The 15,850-nt window shown below is 43.8% G+C and overlaps 1 protein-coding gene across 1 annotated transcript; it reads left to right on the top strand.

Annotated features, from left to right (window-relative positions):
- The first annotated feature begins 4,638 nt into the window (after nucleotides 1-4,638).
- On the top strand, nucleotides 4,639-13,206 carry LOC130028149 (tripartite motif-containing protein 60-like). The gene is made up of 3 exons (XM_056118858.1): nucleotides 4,639-4,928; nucleotides 11,612-11,709; nucleotides 11,819-13,206. Exons 1-3 carry the CDS (start codon nucleotides 4,639-4,641, stop codon nucleotides 13,204-13,206), a joined length of 1,776 nt encoding a protein of 591 aa, XP_055974833.1.
- The last annotated feature ends 2,644 nt before the right edge of the window (nucleotides 13,207-15,850 follow it).

Genomic DNA, 15,850 nt, shown 5'->3' with positions numbered 1-15,850 from the left:
CAATAATATTTTAAGACTTATTTTATGTTAAAGAATTGTCACTCATGAAGAACTTTGAAAATCACAGTGTTTATATAAAGTATGAAAGGAAATTTGGAAAAGCTAAGGAAATAAAGTTAAACAAATAGATTCTTGAAAGAGGGAAAAAAACTCTGAGTTGTCTCATCCCTGAGGAACGTTGTTGAATAACTGCTAATAAACAATGCAAACGTTTTCATCAATTTCCTTGGTAATCTATAATTCTAATGAGCATTCACAATTAATAAAAATAAAAAAAATATCGCGTGCTAGTGTAGCCCAATGGCATCTGCTCGCTCCAGGAACATGAAGAGCCTCAAACAGATCTGACCATCTCATAGGTGGGCGGCCACTCCATCGTTTGACGTCCCATGGAATCCATTTGGTAACAGCTCTATTCCAGTGGTCCCATGCATAGTCCATTATCCCTAGCCTTTTGAGGATAATCTCTGGGCTCAGATATCAGGTTCGGCTTTTTTAGATAATTATTTAGGATTTTTTTTTCTTTTTGGGTCACACCCGGTGATGCTCAGTGGTTACTCCATATGGGATGCTGGGAATCAAACCAGGGTCAGGCGCGTGCAAGGCAAATGCCCTACCCGCTGTGCTATTGCTCGAACCCCTCAGAGAATTACTTAGACTTGCAGCATTCTATGAGCACACAGAGCTTTTTGGTTATCACCAAAATGGTGATTATTTGGTTTCTCTTCAGACGCTTCTGACATTTTGACATTTCTATTAAAAGGCAGTTTACATAGAAAATGTTCAGGAAACAAAACAAAGTTCTTTTGAAATTCAAAAAAAAAAACAAGTTATTTTCTAACATTGCATTTTTCAGGTTTCACAAATGTGCTCGTAGTATCTACGTTTTTCCTACTAGTTTCCTTTCTTAGAAATTCTTGAATTTAGTATGTTACAAGTTCCATGCTTTTCTCACATTGAAAAGAAAGTTCTTCTTTTTTCTTTTTTTTTTCCTTTTTGTTACAAAATGGGGCTAGAGAGATAGTATAGCGGGTAGGGTGTTTGCCTTCCATGAGGCCGACCGGCCGGCCAGAGTTCGATTCCTCTGCCCCTCTCAGAGATCCTGGCAAGCTACAGAGAGTATCTCGCTCATATGGCAAAGCCTGTCAAGCTCCCTGTGACGTATTCGATATGCCAAAAACAGTAATAACAAATCTCATAATGGAGACGTTACTGGGCCCGCTGGAGCAAATCAATAAACAATGGGAGAACAGTGACAGTGACAGTGATACATATATAATTATTATATAATAACAATTTTTAAGTGTACCATGCTTTTTGGAATAAAAACATTCCAAAAATAAAAGGTTTTAGAAAATTTTTCATTTCATTTCATTTCATCATCCTGTTATTCGTTGATTGCCTCGAGCAGGCCCCAGTAACTTCTCTTTCATCCTAGCCCTGAGATTATATTCAAGGCTCTTTAGGAGAATGAGACCCATCGTTGCTACTGGTATTTGGCATATTTGGTACGCCACGGGGAGTTTGCCAGACTCTGCCCTGTGCGCAGGCTACGTTCGATAGCCTGCAAGTTTGTCCAAAGTAGGAATGAGACAATAAGATGTCATAAAAAAAAGTTCTGATAAGATGTCACGCGGCTGCGCGGTTCCGGGATCTGGATTTTATAGTCTCTGAGTCTTGGCCGCTGATGGGATTACACGGCGCCAGGGGGCCAGGTGGTGGGTGTGACCCCCGCCTACTGGAATTTGGAGGATCTGGGTGGAAGATGCTTGACTCCAATCCGAGTAGGCTTGGAGGTCTCGGACCTGGAACCCGCGTGGCTTTGAAAATATGTCAAGTAATTTTGTGAGCCCATAATCAAGAATAATCAACCTCTTACCAAGATGTGTTTCTTTTTATGGAGTCAGAGACAGAGAGTACAGTCGGTAGGGCGTTCACCTGCATGAAGCTCACCAGCTTTGGTCCCTAGTACCAATTATTCCTATTCCACATATCCCTAGTCCCCATCAAATATGAACCTGAGCACAGTGCCAGAGTTAAGCCTGGAGCACTGCTAATTTGGGGTGAAAGCAATCAAACAAAAAATAAACTAAGAAATGAAATAAAATTGATTATTTTTTTATTTGTTTTCTTTTTGGTCCATACCTGGTGAAGCTCTAGTCGGCCCAGTAACATCTTCATTGTGAGACTTGTTTTTACTGTGTTTGGCATATAGAATATTTCCATGTGGCAATAGAAGCATGCTGAAAGTAAATTATAGACCGAAAATGATTACCACTCAATGCCTTGTTTGCAAACCACAACACCCAAAAGGAGAGAGAGAACAAAAGGGAATGCCCTGCCACAGAAGCAGGATAGGGTGGGAGGAATGGGGGGTGGGAGGGATACTCGGACCAGTGGTGGTGGAAAATGGGCACTGGTGGAGGGATGGTAGTTGATCATTGTATAACTGAAACCCAAGCACAAAAATTTGTAAGTCTACAACTGTACCTCATGGTGTTTCACTAAGGTAAAAGGTAAAGGTAAAGGCCCTCCCGTTGTTCGTTGATTTGCTTGAGCGGGCCCAGTAACGTCTCCATTGGATACTTTGTTGTTACTGTGTTTGGCATATCAAATACATCACAGAGAGCTTATCAGGCTCTGCCGTGCGGGCGAGATACTCTCCGTAGCTTGCCGGGCTCTCCAAGAGGGGCGAAGGAATCGAACTCGGGTCGGCCATGTTGGCTGCGTGCAAGGCAAACACCCTACCACTGTGCTATCACTCCAGCGATAGTGTTTCACTAAATAAAATAAAATAAAATAAAAAAATAGAATATTGCCCATGTGGGCATATTTGGCATATTGAATACGTCACTGCGAGCTTGCCAGGCTTTGACATGCGGACGAGATACTCTTGGTAGCTTGTTGGGCTCTCTGAGAGGGGTAGAGGAATTGAACCCAGATCGCCCCGGTCGGCTATGTGCAAAGCAAATGTCCTACCAGCTGGAGAAATAGCACAGTGGGTAAGGCGTTTGCCTTGCACACAGCTGTCCTGGGTTTGATTCATCCGCCCCTCTCGGAGAGCCCAGCAAGCTACCGAGAGTATCTCGTCCGCACGGCAAAGCCTGGCAAGCTCCCCGTGACGTATCCAATATGTCAAAAACAGTAACAGCAAGTCTCACAATTTGTTGTGAGATGCTACTGGTGCCCACTCAAGCAAATCGATGAACAACAGGATGACAGTGCTACAGTGCTACCTGGCGAGTCTCAATATTATTCCAGGCTTTGCATTTAGGAATCACTCGTGACAGTGCTCAGGGACTATTTTGGATGCTATGGACCAAACCTGGGTTGGCTGCGTGCAATGTTAGCACCCTAACAGCTGTGGACATGGGCAGGGACATGGCCAAAGCAGGAGCACTTTCATGCTACTGAGCGCAGGGTTTGCTCTTGGTGGACTGGGTGAAGTTTAGAAATGCGAAAATTCAAAGACAATATTAAGACTTTCACATAGGCAAAGAGGTAAATAAATGGTGGCACAATCACAGAGTGGTGAGGACTAATCAACGTCATTTTAAAAAACAGTTTACTTCATTTGTTGGGCTGGAGCCATGGAACAGCGGGTAGGGCATTTGCCTTGCATGTGGCCAACCCAGCCGACCTGGGTTCTCTGCCAATCCTTCAGAGATCCTGGCAGCTACTGAGAGTATCTCGCCCTCAAGGCAAAGCCTGGCAAGCTCCCCATGACGTATCCGATATGCCAAACACAGTAAAAACAAGTCTCACAATGGACACGTTACTGGGCCCGCTCAAGCAAATCGATGAAAGGGAGGACTGTGACCGTGGCTTCCAATTATGGCACCACAATCTACCAAGGCGTTTGTAGTAGAATTTGTGGCTATGTTATTCTGACACCAGTCCCACCACCAATTTTATTGGCTGCACCCAGAGGTAATGTATGCATATTCGAGAAAAAATATTTTCGAAGCCTCATTGCAGCACTGCAGACTCTTAAAAGGGAAAATTGTGGGCCTAGTGACCCTACCAACCAATCAAATTGATGAAATCCCTCCATCATTTCAACCCCTTCCTACAGTCCATTAGTCATTCCTGGATGAGTCTCTCCAGCTCCACCACTGATGTATATAAACACACCGCTGGGTGAAGAGCGAACAGTGCCCAATGCAAGGCTGAAGTCTGCATCCTGCAAGGAGAGTAGCTCTCCCATAGCCTCAGGCACTGTGCTAGGCCAGTCAGGACCAAGGTGTGTAGGGATCAATTAGGTGTTATGGGGGACCGGAGTGGGGTATTGAGATTAACCAGATAATATTTTATACTAAAACTCAGAGTTGAGTGACCACTCCTGTGATGTGAATGAGGTCATTTGCTCATCGCAGAGAGCTGTGCTGTGAAACAGTATCAGGTGAAACAGGGGACCCTAATGTATGAAGGCCCAGAAGTTGATTTGCTTATTGGTAAATACCATTTGGAGGGCGTTGAGTCCAGACGTACACTAGATTCTCAGAGACCATCCCTGAGTAAACGAAATTGAATTCAGAACAGAGGTCTGAATAGGTGATTTTTTTCTGGCTGGAGGAATTGTGGAGTTCTGCATTGTGAAGGAAAAACACCCTAGTCCTGCCCATCCCACACCTGAGGATGGAGGAGGTGTTGGCAGCCCTGGCCAAAATGCAGCCAGAACTCATCTGTCACATCTGCCTGGACTACCTCAATGATCCCATCACCATCTACTGCAGACACAACTTCTGTGACTCCTGCATCCGCATGTCATGGAAGGACTTGCAGGATACATTCCCTTGTCCTGTGTCTCAGCATTCCTGCCAGGAGTTGCGCGTCAGTGCCAACGCCCAGCTGGGCAGGCTGGTGGACCTGGCCAAGCCCCCATACAGCTCAAGGAGCAGAGAGATGGCACGTGCAGATGAGGGCAGGTGTGGGGAGCACAGGCAGGGGATGATCCTCTTATGAGAGGAGGACCAGGAGCTGGTGTGTCCCCTGTGCGCCCAGGGCCCTGCCCACCAGGGCCACCACGTCAGGTCCGTGGCTGAGGCAGTGGCTCACAGACAGAGGGTCGGCGACTGCATCAAATCCCTGAAGAAACAGCTGGCAGAGGTGCAGAAGTGAGAAGTCACCCATGACCGAAACGTCCTGCAGCTGAGAGCAGATGTGGGAAAGCACAGGACTCGACTGGCCTTGAAACTTGCGCAGCTCACCCAGTTTGTGGAGCGTGAGCAAGATGCTGCTCTCTGCAGGCTGGCAGAAGGAGACAAGTGCCTGCACACGAGAAAATGCCACACACAGCACCAGGAAAGCGGCATGCTCAGAAAAGCTTGGCAGGTTCCAGAAGAGAAGTTTTCACTTAAAGCAGCATTCTAGACTGAAAGAATTTCTACTTCATCAGTGAAGTCCATTGGCAGAGAGCCAGTGTGATAATGGAGACAGGGCGATTTTTCCAAATGCTTGTTGCATCCAACAGTGACAACAATAAAGCCAGAATACATATTAAAAAAATGAGTAATGTGGTCTGGAATCAGAAAACAACTTAGTGTCTAGAGAAATTGCCTGAAATGCTGGAGTGCCTGCCTAGCAGGGGAACATAGGGGTTAATTTACTCAGCAACACTTAAAGCTTTGAGCACCCTTAGCAGCAATCCTGAGCAACACATTGGGAGCCAGGAACAAGCACTGAGCACTGGCACTGGGTCTGGTGTGGTCCCAAAATTAACAACAACAACAACAAAAAGAAGAAGATAATTATATTGTAAAAATATCCCTAGTAACACAGGTATAGGAATTACCGAAAAGTTTAGAAAAGAACAATCTTGAACTAGACTACTGGGATGGAAAATCAATTTTGGAGGACTGCTGTCTTGCAAGTTTTCATCCTGTGAACTAAGAATTCCAAGCTTGGCTCTGGTCACCCCGGTGTTTTGCAGTGATGGCAGTTACAGGAAAGGCACTTCCTGAGCACATGGTTTTCTCAGGCAGTTCCTTGTAGCCCAGATCTCTCCCTGGACCCCACACACCCCAGGACCCCTACTTACTGCTTCCAGTCTAAAGAGGACTTGCCCCCAAACCCTTAGGACCACTCATTTCTACTCCCACTGCAGTTCTAATTCTAACCTGACTCGACCTGTGGGGAAATACATTTTTCCAAAAAGTTCCTTAATGTGGTTAAATAATACTCATTATTATTCTTATCATCATCATCATCATTTGCATCATATTTGTATTATTTTGAATTGAGGACTGCAGGTGAGAGAGTAGGATAGAGAAGCCCACTTCTCCTGCCACTTTCCCCTTCACCAACCGAGCAGGCCCCAGCTCAGTTTGCTGTCAAATGTCCCCAACAGTCACTTTTCCTGAGCTGTTTCCACGTGCTAGAGCTTAGCCGTGGGGTTTTGAAGTTGCTTTTGCTTTAATTGTATTAGAGTTCGAGATCCCAAGCTTGGATAACCTTAAGCAGTATGTATTCTGGCAGGTTTTTAAAAAGAGCAGTTATGTCGGAGCTCAAAGGGGAAACTGAGGCAAGGGAAAAAGCAAAGGGTGCTCTAAGCTACTGGTGTTAAATGTTTCACTGTGAAGTAGCTTCACATTGCGTCAACAATTGTTATTAACCTGTAGTTAAGGAGTAAGCAGATTCATAAACTTTCGAACCCTGTCACTCCTTAGTGCGTGTGTCTGTATATACATATATATGTGTATATATATAGTCACGGTCACGGTCATGGTCCTCCCGTTGTTCATCGATTTGCTCGAGCGGGCCCAGTAACGTCTCCATTGTGACACTTATTACTGTGTTTGGCATATTGAATATGTCACGGGGAGCTTGCCAGGCTTTGCTGTGCACGCAAGATACTCTTGGTAGCTTGCAGCGCTCTCTGAGAGGGGCAGAGGAATCGAACTCAGGTCGACCATGTTGGCTGCATGCAAGGCAAGTGCCCTACCTGCTCTGCTATCGCTCCAGCTCTATATAATAGAGTAAATAATATAGTTATAATATATATAGAGAGAGTTTGGAGGAGATGAAAATCTCTCTCTATATAGATAAATACGTATCTATCTATCTATACACACACTCAACAATACACACACATATGTAACGGTGTATGTATATGTGTGTGTGTCAGATGAAGATGTTTTCTAGTGAAGAGTTATTTATTACCTATTAGATGAACCCTCATATAAAATGGATCTAGGCGGCAGGAAACTGACAAAAAGTGGACTTGGGTGGAAGTTTGGAATCCAATCAACGCTTCAGTGGTGAAAGAAAGAACATGTCTTTCCAGTGTCTTTGTAAACTAAGAGAACTTGGTGGCACTGAAAGGATAAAGTGAGGATAAAAGGTGCAAGGTTTTCTCTAAATCTCCCATTAGCTCTAGGCCAGTCCACCGGTTGTTTCTTGGAGGTGGGATCATCACCCTTTCCTGAGATTGGTTGCTATAGTTGGAAGACCCACCCAGTGGAGACCCACCTAGTGGAGACCCACCCAGTGGCCTTTAAATGAACTGGTCAGCTCAGAGACCGCACACTGCTGCCAGGCTGCCCTCACAGAGCATTCAGGAAATCCACTGCAGACTGACCCCAGAGGAACTCAAGGCCTTTACAACTGGCCAACCAGGTAAGCATGGGATTGAGACAATGTGGGGAGGCAGAACTTTGAAGGGACACGTACTCTGGAGATTTCTGGCCCTGCAGAGACAGAGATCTGCACCTATAAAGGAAACACACCCTCTGTTCAGTTTCCTGGAAAAGATTTTTCCATTCATTACAAATTCCAGTTCCTCTACCTTTCTCTTCTTCATCACATATATTCTTGCTAAATTCAGATAGCAATTTGCACCGTGACATAGATCAGACACAGTGGAGAAATGTGATGGATGGGCTCACTGTGGGACTTGGGGTGCAGAGGGGACGCAATGACTGACACCTGATATGTGATGAACCATCTGAAGAACCTGGTGTTAATCACCATTCTAATCCCAAAGAAACTCTGTGTAAAGAATATCGGACTGGAGGTGACTTTGGGATAGAACTGGACAGTTGTGGGTACTTTGTCAGTGAGAACATTTACTTTGTATACCAATTCCATAGCTTTCCTCCACTGTAATATTACATTACGTAAGTAAAGTAAAGTCCCTCCTGTTGATCATCGATTTGCTCGAGCGGGCCCAATAACGTCTCCATTGGAGACTTTTGTTGTTACCATGTTTGGCATATCGAATACGTCACGGGGAGCTTGCCAGGCTCTGCCGTGCGGGCGAGATACTCTCGGTAGCTTGCCGGGCTCTCTGAGAGGGGCGGAGGAATCGAACTCAGGTCGGCCATGTTGGCTGTGTGCAAGGCAAACGCCCTACCGCTGTGCTATCGCTCCAGTTAATATTACATTAACCTTATTATCTGAAGCATAACATTTTTTGTCTTTAAAGAGAGGGCCATAGAGGCATCACAATTGCCTCATATGCATCTAACTATGGTTTGATCCCAGGCTCCACATAATGTCTCCGTGGCACACACCAAAGAGAGAGACAGAGACAGAGACAGAGACAGAGACAGAGGGAGAGAGAGAGAGAAAGAGAGAGAGAGAGAGAGGTTGGAGTACAGTTTTGAATTAAAGTAAAAAAGAAAAGCACTGACATGGAAATTGGCTTGTCAAGAGTGTGGTTAGAAAAACAGTAGTAGTTTTGGTTGGACATACGTAGTTTTTATATCAATTTTTATCCTGATATACCATCACCCGCATTGCATCCTCAGTTAAGTTATGTGGACAATATTGAAGGGTTTGTTTAACTGTGGTTTGTCTGTTTCCTTGCTTTGTTTCTTTATACTCCACATATGAATGAAATAATGTTCTTTTTTTCTTTTTTTTTTAATTGTTCTCTGGCATCGATCTGTACTAAAGGTTGTAAACTGATTTTTGAGCATCTATCTGTGTTCAGGGTTTACCCCTGCCTCTGCGTTCAGGGATTACTCTCAGCTGGGTTCCTGTGACCAATGGGCTTCTGAGGATAAAACCCGCATCAGACACATTCAAGGTTAGTTCCTTACTCACCTTACTCTCTCCCAGCCCAATTGTGATCTTTAAGAGAGCTCCCTCATACGTATTTTTTTGCCCTGCTTCTCTACTCTTAGGTTTGATTTATCTTTGACTCTTCTTTATGATGTGTTTTGAAGTTTTTCTCCTTGGACTTATTCTATTTGCAACTTTTAAAACTTCCAGTGTGAACGTACAGTGGGAGTAGCATTTGCCTTACATTCAGCTGACCTGTATTCGAACCCCAATATCCTATTCCTAGGTCCCTGAGCCCTGGAGAAGTAGTTCCTGAGTGCAGAACCAGGAGTAATCCCTGAGGACCACTGGGCGTGGCCCCAAAACAAAACAAACAAACAAACAACAAACAGCTTTCAGCATCTGAGTGTATGATTCAAGCCTTGCCTTGGAGATGTTCTTAGCTTCAATTCTCCCTCCAAAATGTAACAACCTATTCTCTTTTATTTGAGACCCTTATTATAGGGATATTTCTCTTCATGCCAAACCATCTCTGGTATTTTCTTCTTTTAACATTTTTGCGGTTTTTAAAAATTTTTTTTTGATCTTGGAATTTATCTTGTTCAAACACTCATATTTTTTCCCAGCTTCGGAGAGCCCGGCAAGCTTCCGAGAGTATTCGATATGCCAGACACAGTAACAACAAAGTCTCCAATGGAGACGTTACTGTGCCCGCTCGAGCAAATCGACGATCAACGGGATGGCGGCTTTCTGTCATTCTGATGTTTATTCACAACGGGTACTTCTCTCCTTCTTGATTATCAAGGTTTAGTCAATCAGGGAGTTATTCATTACTAAATAATTACTAGATTTTTCATGACTAAAATTCTGGTTCTGACCACATTGAGTATCTGTCCAGATTTCTGATAGTTCCACTAGGGACACAATGTGTGCATGTTAGTCATATATGAGAAGATGGGGGATGGTGAATTGACAACCCTCATTCTACTCTGTGTTTCTCTATTTTAACTAGGTCTACTCTCTCTCTCTCTCTCTCTCTCTTTCTCTCTCTCTCTCTCTCTCTCTCTCTCTCTCTCTCTCTCTCTCTTCTTTCCTCCCTCTTGTCTCTTCTGAAAACACTTATCATACCTGGCAGTAAGCACTCACCCAGGCTTCTCCGCCCACCTCTATGGGTAGAACAGCCAAAAAGTGAGACGCAGGGCTAACCAAGGGAGTGACGTGGTGGCTTTGCTTTGTCACCTTATTGCTCATGAGGCCACTCTCAGTTCCTCCTGGGAGTCTCTCAACAGTGAGGTATGAGCAGCTTGGTTCCCAGTTTAAACTTTTTCATTAGAAACCATATTCAAATGATAAGAGGACAAAAAGGCATATTCTAAACCTAATCAATCTAGCCATGCAACATTGTGCCATTTTATCTCTTCTCTAATATCATGAAGCAAATTCCACACTACAGGTGACCTTTGGTGGAAATCCTCCACAATATTCACATTCACTGTCACTGTCACTGTCCTCCTGTTGTTCATCGATTTTCTCGTGTGGGCCTAGTAACATCTCGATCGTGAGACTTTGTTGTTGCTGTGTTTGGCATATCGCAAATGTCACGGGTAGCTTGCGAGGTTTTGCCAAGCGGGCAAGAAACTCTTGGTAGCTTGCCGGGCTCTCTGAAAGGGGGCGGAGGAATTGAACTCGGGTCAGTCATATTGGCTGAGTGCAAGGCAAATGCCCTACCCACTATGCTATCACTCTGTTCTAATATTTAAATCATAATAGCATGATTTTATTATAAGTAAAATCAAATAAGATGCCACGTTGCATTTGGTTATCATTTTATATGCTCTCTCTATATACATATATAGGCTGGAATTATAGCACAGTGGTAGCATTTTACTTGCAAGCTGCTGCCTGGCTAAGCCGGGTTTGATTCGTTGCCCTTCTCAGAGAGCCTGGCTAGTTACCGAGTCTTTTGCCCACACGGCAAAGCCTGGCAAGCTACACGTGATGTATTTCATATGCCAAACACAGTAACAACAAGTCTCACAATAGAGATGGTACTGGGACCGCTGGAGCAAATCAATGAACAATGGGAGGAAGTGATTATATATATATATATATATATATATATATATACACACATACATATCACTGTCACTGTCCTCCCGATGTTCATCGATTTGCTCAAGTGGGCCCAGTAACATCTCCATTACGAGACTTGTTACTGTGTTTGGCATATCGAATACGTCACGGGTAGCTTGCCAGGCTCTCCGAGAGGGGCGAATGAATCGAACTCGTGTCGGCCATGTTGACTGCTTGCAAGGCAAACGCCCTACCTGCTGTGCTATATATATTTGTTTCAGACAATTTATACTTTGCATTGACCTATCTCCACTTGTCTATATGTATTTTTTTTTCTTTTGACAGTATATGGTAAAATTATCAAACTAAAGTTACTTGGATATCCTCGACGTGGCATAATTTCATCACTTTCTTGATCTTGTGCCTGTTTTGTAAAAAAAAAAGGCCAAAATGCCAAGATAAATGAGTGAAGGGGACCCAGACCCCCAAAAATTGTCGACGGTGATCATCTGGCCACACTCTCACTTGGCAGCTGTAAGGATCTCAGGATCTGCAAAGGAGAAATCAAAAACAAGTTTGTGGTAGTAAAACTTGCTGAGAACCTGGAAAGAGGTCAGCTTTCCTCAAAGCGTGAGTGCTAAGAAGAACGTTGCTTCTGACCTTAGAGTGGGTAGAGAACCAGAACATTCTCAAAGGAACTTCTTCAGGTAGCCCTATTCCTGACCAATGGCGTTTTCAGCTTCCCTGGCTGAGATCCCAGCAGAGGCCAGCTGCCCTCACTGTCTGGATTACCTGAGAGACCCAGTGACCCTTGAGTGTGGGCACAACTTCTGTGATTCCTGCATCCACCAGTGCTGGATTGACCTCCAGGACGTCTTCCCGTGTCCCGTCTGCCTCCACCACTCCCCTGACAGGAACTTCAAGAGGAACAACCAATTGCATCACGTCACAGAAGTCCTTAAGCAGCTCCACACTGGAAAGAGCAAAAGGAAATGGCAGGCAGAGGAACCCCTGTGTGAGAAGCACAATGAGGCCCTGGACCTGTTCTGTGAGGAGGACCAGCAGCTGTTGTGTCCTCAGTGTCGAATCTCCACTCACCACCAGGCTCACCACCTGATCCCCACTGACAGAGCTGCAGAGAGTCAAAGGAAGAAGCTCAAAGGATTCATAGAACTTCTGAAGACAAAGATAAGCGATGCTGAAAAGGAGTGTGAAAATCAAATTAAAAGAAGTGTGGAAGGAAGGTGGAAAATAGCTTCTTGGAAAGAAGAACTACAAACTGAATTTGAGCAGTTCAAACTTTCCTTGAGTGAAGAGCAATTTTCAATTCATGTCAGCTTGCTCAATAGAGAGAGAGAGATGGAAGAACAGATAGCGCAGAATAAGAGCCAAAGTTTAAGCAGTATGAACACAGTAAAAATTCTCTTGGGTGACATAACAGAGAAGTGTTTGCAGGCTGACCAGGATTTTCTAGCAACTGCTGAGAACCTTCAGCATAGGTATAAAAACCCACTCTTCCCTACAGTCTCCTCATGTGAATTCAAGAATGAGAGCTACACTCTTCCTCCCAATTATGTTGGTCTGCACAAAATAATGAGCAAATTCCAGGAGAATTTGACACTGGATCCTGATACCGCCCATCCAAGTCTGACCATCTCCAAAGATAGAAGTAGTGTCCACATTGGATCAAGTCACCCTCACCTGCTGGACCACCGCCATGTTGACAACATTGTTCCTTTCCCAGCTCTGCAGTGTTGTGAGTCCTTTGATGGAGGCAGGCATTTTTGGCAGGTAGAAGTGAGAGGCATAGGCGAATGTTCCCTCGGAGTGTGTAAAGCATCCTTCCATGATCATATTTGGACACTTCCCTTCTCTCAAAGTGACTTATGGCAATCAGATATCACCTTGACTCTTCCTGGTAATATGCGCATTGAAAGGCCAGAACAATTTGTGAGAACGAGAATTGGTGTTTTTCTGGATTATGAAATGGGAGAACTTTCTATTTTTAATATGAATAACAGGTCATGTTTGCATAGGCTCACTGGTACACTCTCAGAAAAAGTGATACCCTATTTTGCTATTGGACCTTTATCGAAATCTCTCACAATGCATATTGTTAGAGACTAATGATGTGAACATACTGGAGGATAATGTGGTCTGTGGTATGTTTCTTCCCCCTGTTATTGAAGGTTCAATGTAAATAAAGCTTTTCACACAACTGCTAAAAGGCTTCTTTGATTTTTTTTCCCCATTTCATCTTTGCCTGGGAAAACTGACAGGAGAGCCTTTCGTATCAAGTGAATCTCTGTAGACAAGCAAGTTTCTAGTAATGTTAGAATAATCACTGCATGCCAGCCACTACTCCCTAGAACACCTAAAATACTTGTTTTGGGCAACTTTTCTTTTTTGAGACCTACTGTGTATTTTTAACTCAGGGGTTTCCAGCTAATCATTATTTGCTCATAGTCATTTCTGCTTCCAAAACTCCTCAACATTTTCTAATTTGTTATTTTGTACAGAATTTGCAGATTTCGCTTCATTCTTAGGAATTTCTCCAACTTTTTATGCTATTTCCTCTACCTTGTTACTGAAATTAAGAATAAAGTTATGGCATGCACAGCTAGCTCGATCTCCTAGAAAACCGGTTTTCTCCCCTGATCTGCTCGGGACAGGAATGGAGGCCCACCTTTCGGCAACAAAGCTGAACATCTCCTATTCCAGCCAGGTACAGCTTCCCCCCAGTGTCCGGGACTCTCTCTGGGCATGCGCAGCTTGCTCAATTTCCTAGAAAGCTGGTTTTCTCCCCCAATCTGCGTGGGACAGGAACGGAGGCCCACCTCTTGGCAACAAAGCTGAAGGTCTCCAATTCCAACCAGGTACAGCCTGGCTCCCAGTGCAAGGGACCCTTTCCGTAGCCACGGCTGCTAATGCGGCCGCGAAATATTCTCCCACTACATATGCCATAGGAACCATAAGCTACCCTCTTAGATGGAATCTTCTCTATTTTAGCTCAGCCACTAGAAACACAGTAGCCAATAACTCATAAGCCTATCTCAACTCACACTGCATATTAAGTAGAATAGTAACAGTGAACGTGAAGGACTAAACCACACTTGTCACAATGGTAAAGCAACGCAAAAGCCCACCAAACTTTCTTATTGAAGAGTCTAGCCCAGATGACACCAACAGTACTGTACTGTTAGACAACCTCTCTGACAAGGAATTCAGAAGGGAGCTACTTAGGATGCTTAGGGAACTAAAAGACACAATGTAAAGCAATGCCAATAGAAGACAAGAGGATTTGAAGGCAGAAATGAGGAAAATGCAATCGGAAATGTCAGACCTGAACAATCTCGTAGGCAAATTGAAAAACTCAGTGGAAGGCCTCAGAGGCAGAGTAACAGCTGCTGAGAACAGAATCAGTGAGCTCGAAGATGAAGTTCAGAGACTCTCCAGAAAAGAGCAGAATATGGAAAAGAGACTCACAATTCGGGAGCAGATGCCAAGAGAAGATTGTGCTGAAGCCAACAGGGGTAACATAGAATTTTTTGAGTCCCAGAGGGACAGGAAGAAAACCTTGATGAAGAAGAAACTGTCAAAGACATCATTGCTACAACGTTTCCAGAGCTGAAGAAAACTTGTGACCACATTCAGGAGGCCCGAAGGGTACCAGCTAGAAGAAATCCAAATAAAAATACCCCAAGACACATCCTGATCAAAATGACCAAAACCTTAGACAGAGTCAAAATTCTGAAAGAAGCAAGATCGAAGAAAGAAATCTCTTACAAAGGAGCATCCTTAAAATTCACAGCTGATTTTTCTGATGAAACCCTCATGGCCCGAAAACAGTGGTGGGAGTAGGTGAAAAAACTCAATAAAATAAATGCCTCTCCAAAAATACTTTACCCAGCGAGACTCTCATTCATAATAGAAGGAACAACACACAGTTTCACAGAAAAATAACAGCTCAGGAACTTCATAGACTCAAAACCATGGTTACAAGAACAACTAAATGGGCTACTTTAAGGCAAGACAGGCCCCTCAAATACACCAAATTTCAACAGAACAATGGGACAAAATTCCATAACAATAATCTCTCTCAATGTCAATGGGCTAAACGCACCAATTAAAAGACATAGAGTAGCAGGTTGGATTAGAAAAGTGAACCCAACATTCTGCTGCCTGCAAGAAACACATCTCAATAGTCAAAGCAAACACAGACTCAGAGTCAAAGGCTGGAAAACAATCCTACAGGCAAACAGCTCCCATAAAAAAGCTGGGGTAGCCATCCTAATATCAGACCACATCGATTTCAGAGTGACGAAGGTCATAAGAGACAGTGAAGGCCATTTCTTATTGATCAAAGGATCTGTACAACAGGAAGAACTTACAATAATAAAGGTATATGCACCTAATGAGAGACCAGCAAAGTACTTAAAACAACTACTCATAGATTTGGAAAAAGACATCAATAGCAACACAATATAAGTGGGAGACTTCAACACCGCTTTGCCACCTCTTGATAGATCAACGAGACTCAAGCTCAGCAAGGACATACTTCATCTGAGGGAAACAATGGAAGAAAGGGACTTAGTAGATATATACAGGACACTTCATCCTCAAAAAGCTGAATATACATTCTTCCCAAGCATACATGGAACATTCTCCAAGATAGACCACACGCTGTGTCACAAAACATGCCTCCATAAAATTAAGAAGATAGAGATTGTGTCAACAATCTTCTCAGACCATAATGCGCTGAAATTAGAAG

Source organism: Sorex fumeus, unplaced genomic scaffold (genome assembly GCF_029834395.1).
Source record: "Sorex fumeus unplaced genomic scaffold, SorFum_2.1 ptg000039l, whole genome shotgun sequence".
Classification (NCBI taxonomy): Eukaryota; Metazoa; Chordata; class Mammalia; order Eulipotyphla; family Soricidae; genus Sorex; species Sorex fumeus.
This window is presented reverse-complemented; position numbering and strand designations above follow the sequence as displayed.

Bases quoted from the DNA above. Each gene is read 5' to 3' on its own strand.
- LOC130028149 (XM_056118858.1), top strand. From the start codon at position 4,639: ATGGAGGAGGTGTTGGCAGCCCTGGCCAAAATGCAGCCAGAACTCATC. The intron at 4,929-11,611 runs GTGTGGGGAGCA...CTCACTTGGCAG, and splicing joins GCACGTGCAGATGAGGGCAG to CTGTAAGGATCTCAGGATCT. The intron at 11,710-11,818 runs GTGAGTGCTAAG...TGGCGTTTTCAG, and splicing joins AGGTCAGCTTTCCTCAAAGC to CTTCCCTGGCTGAGATCCCA.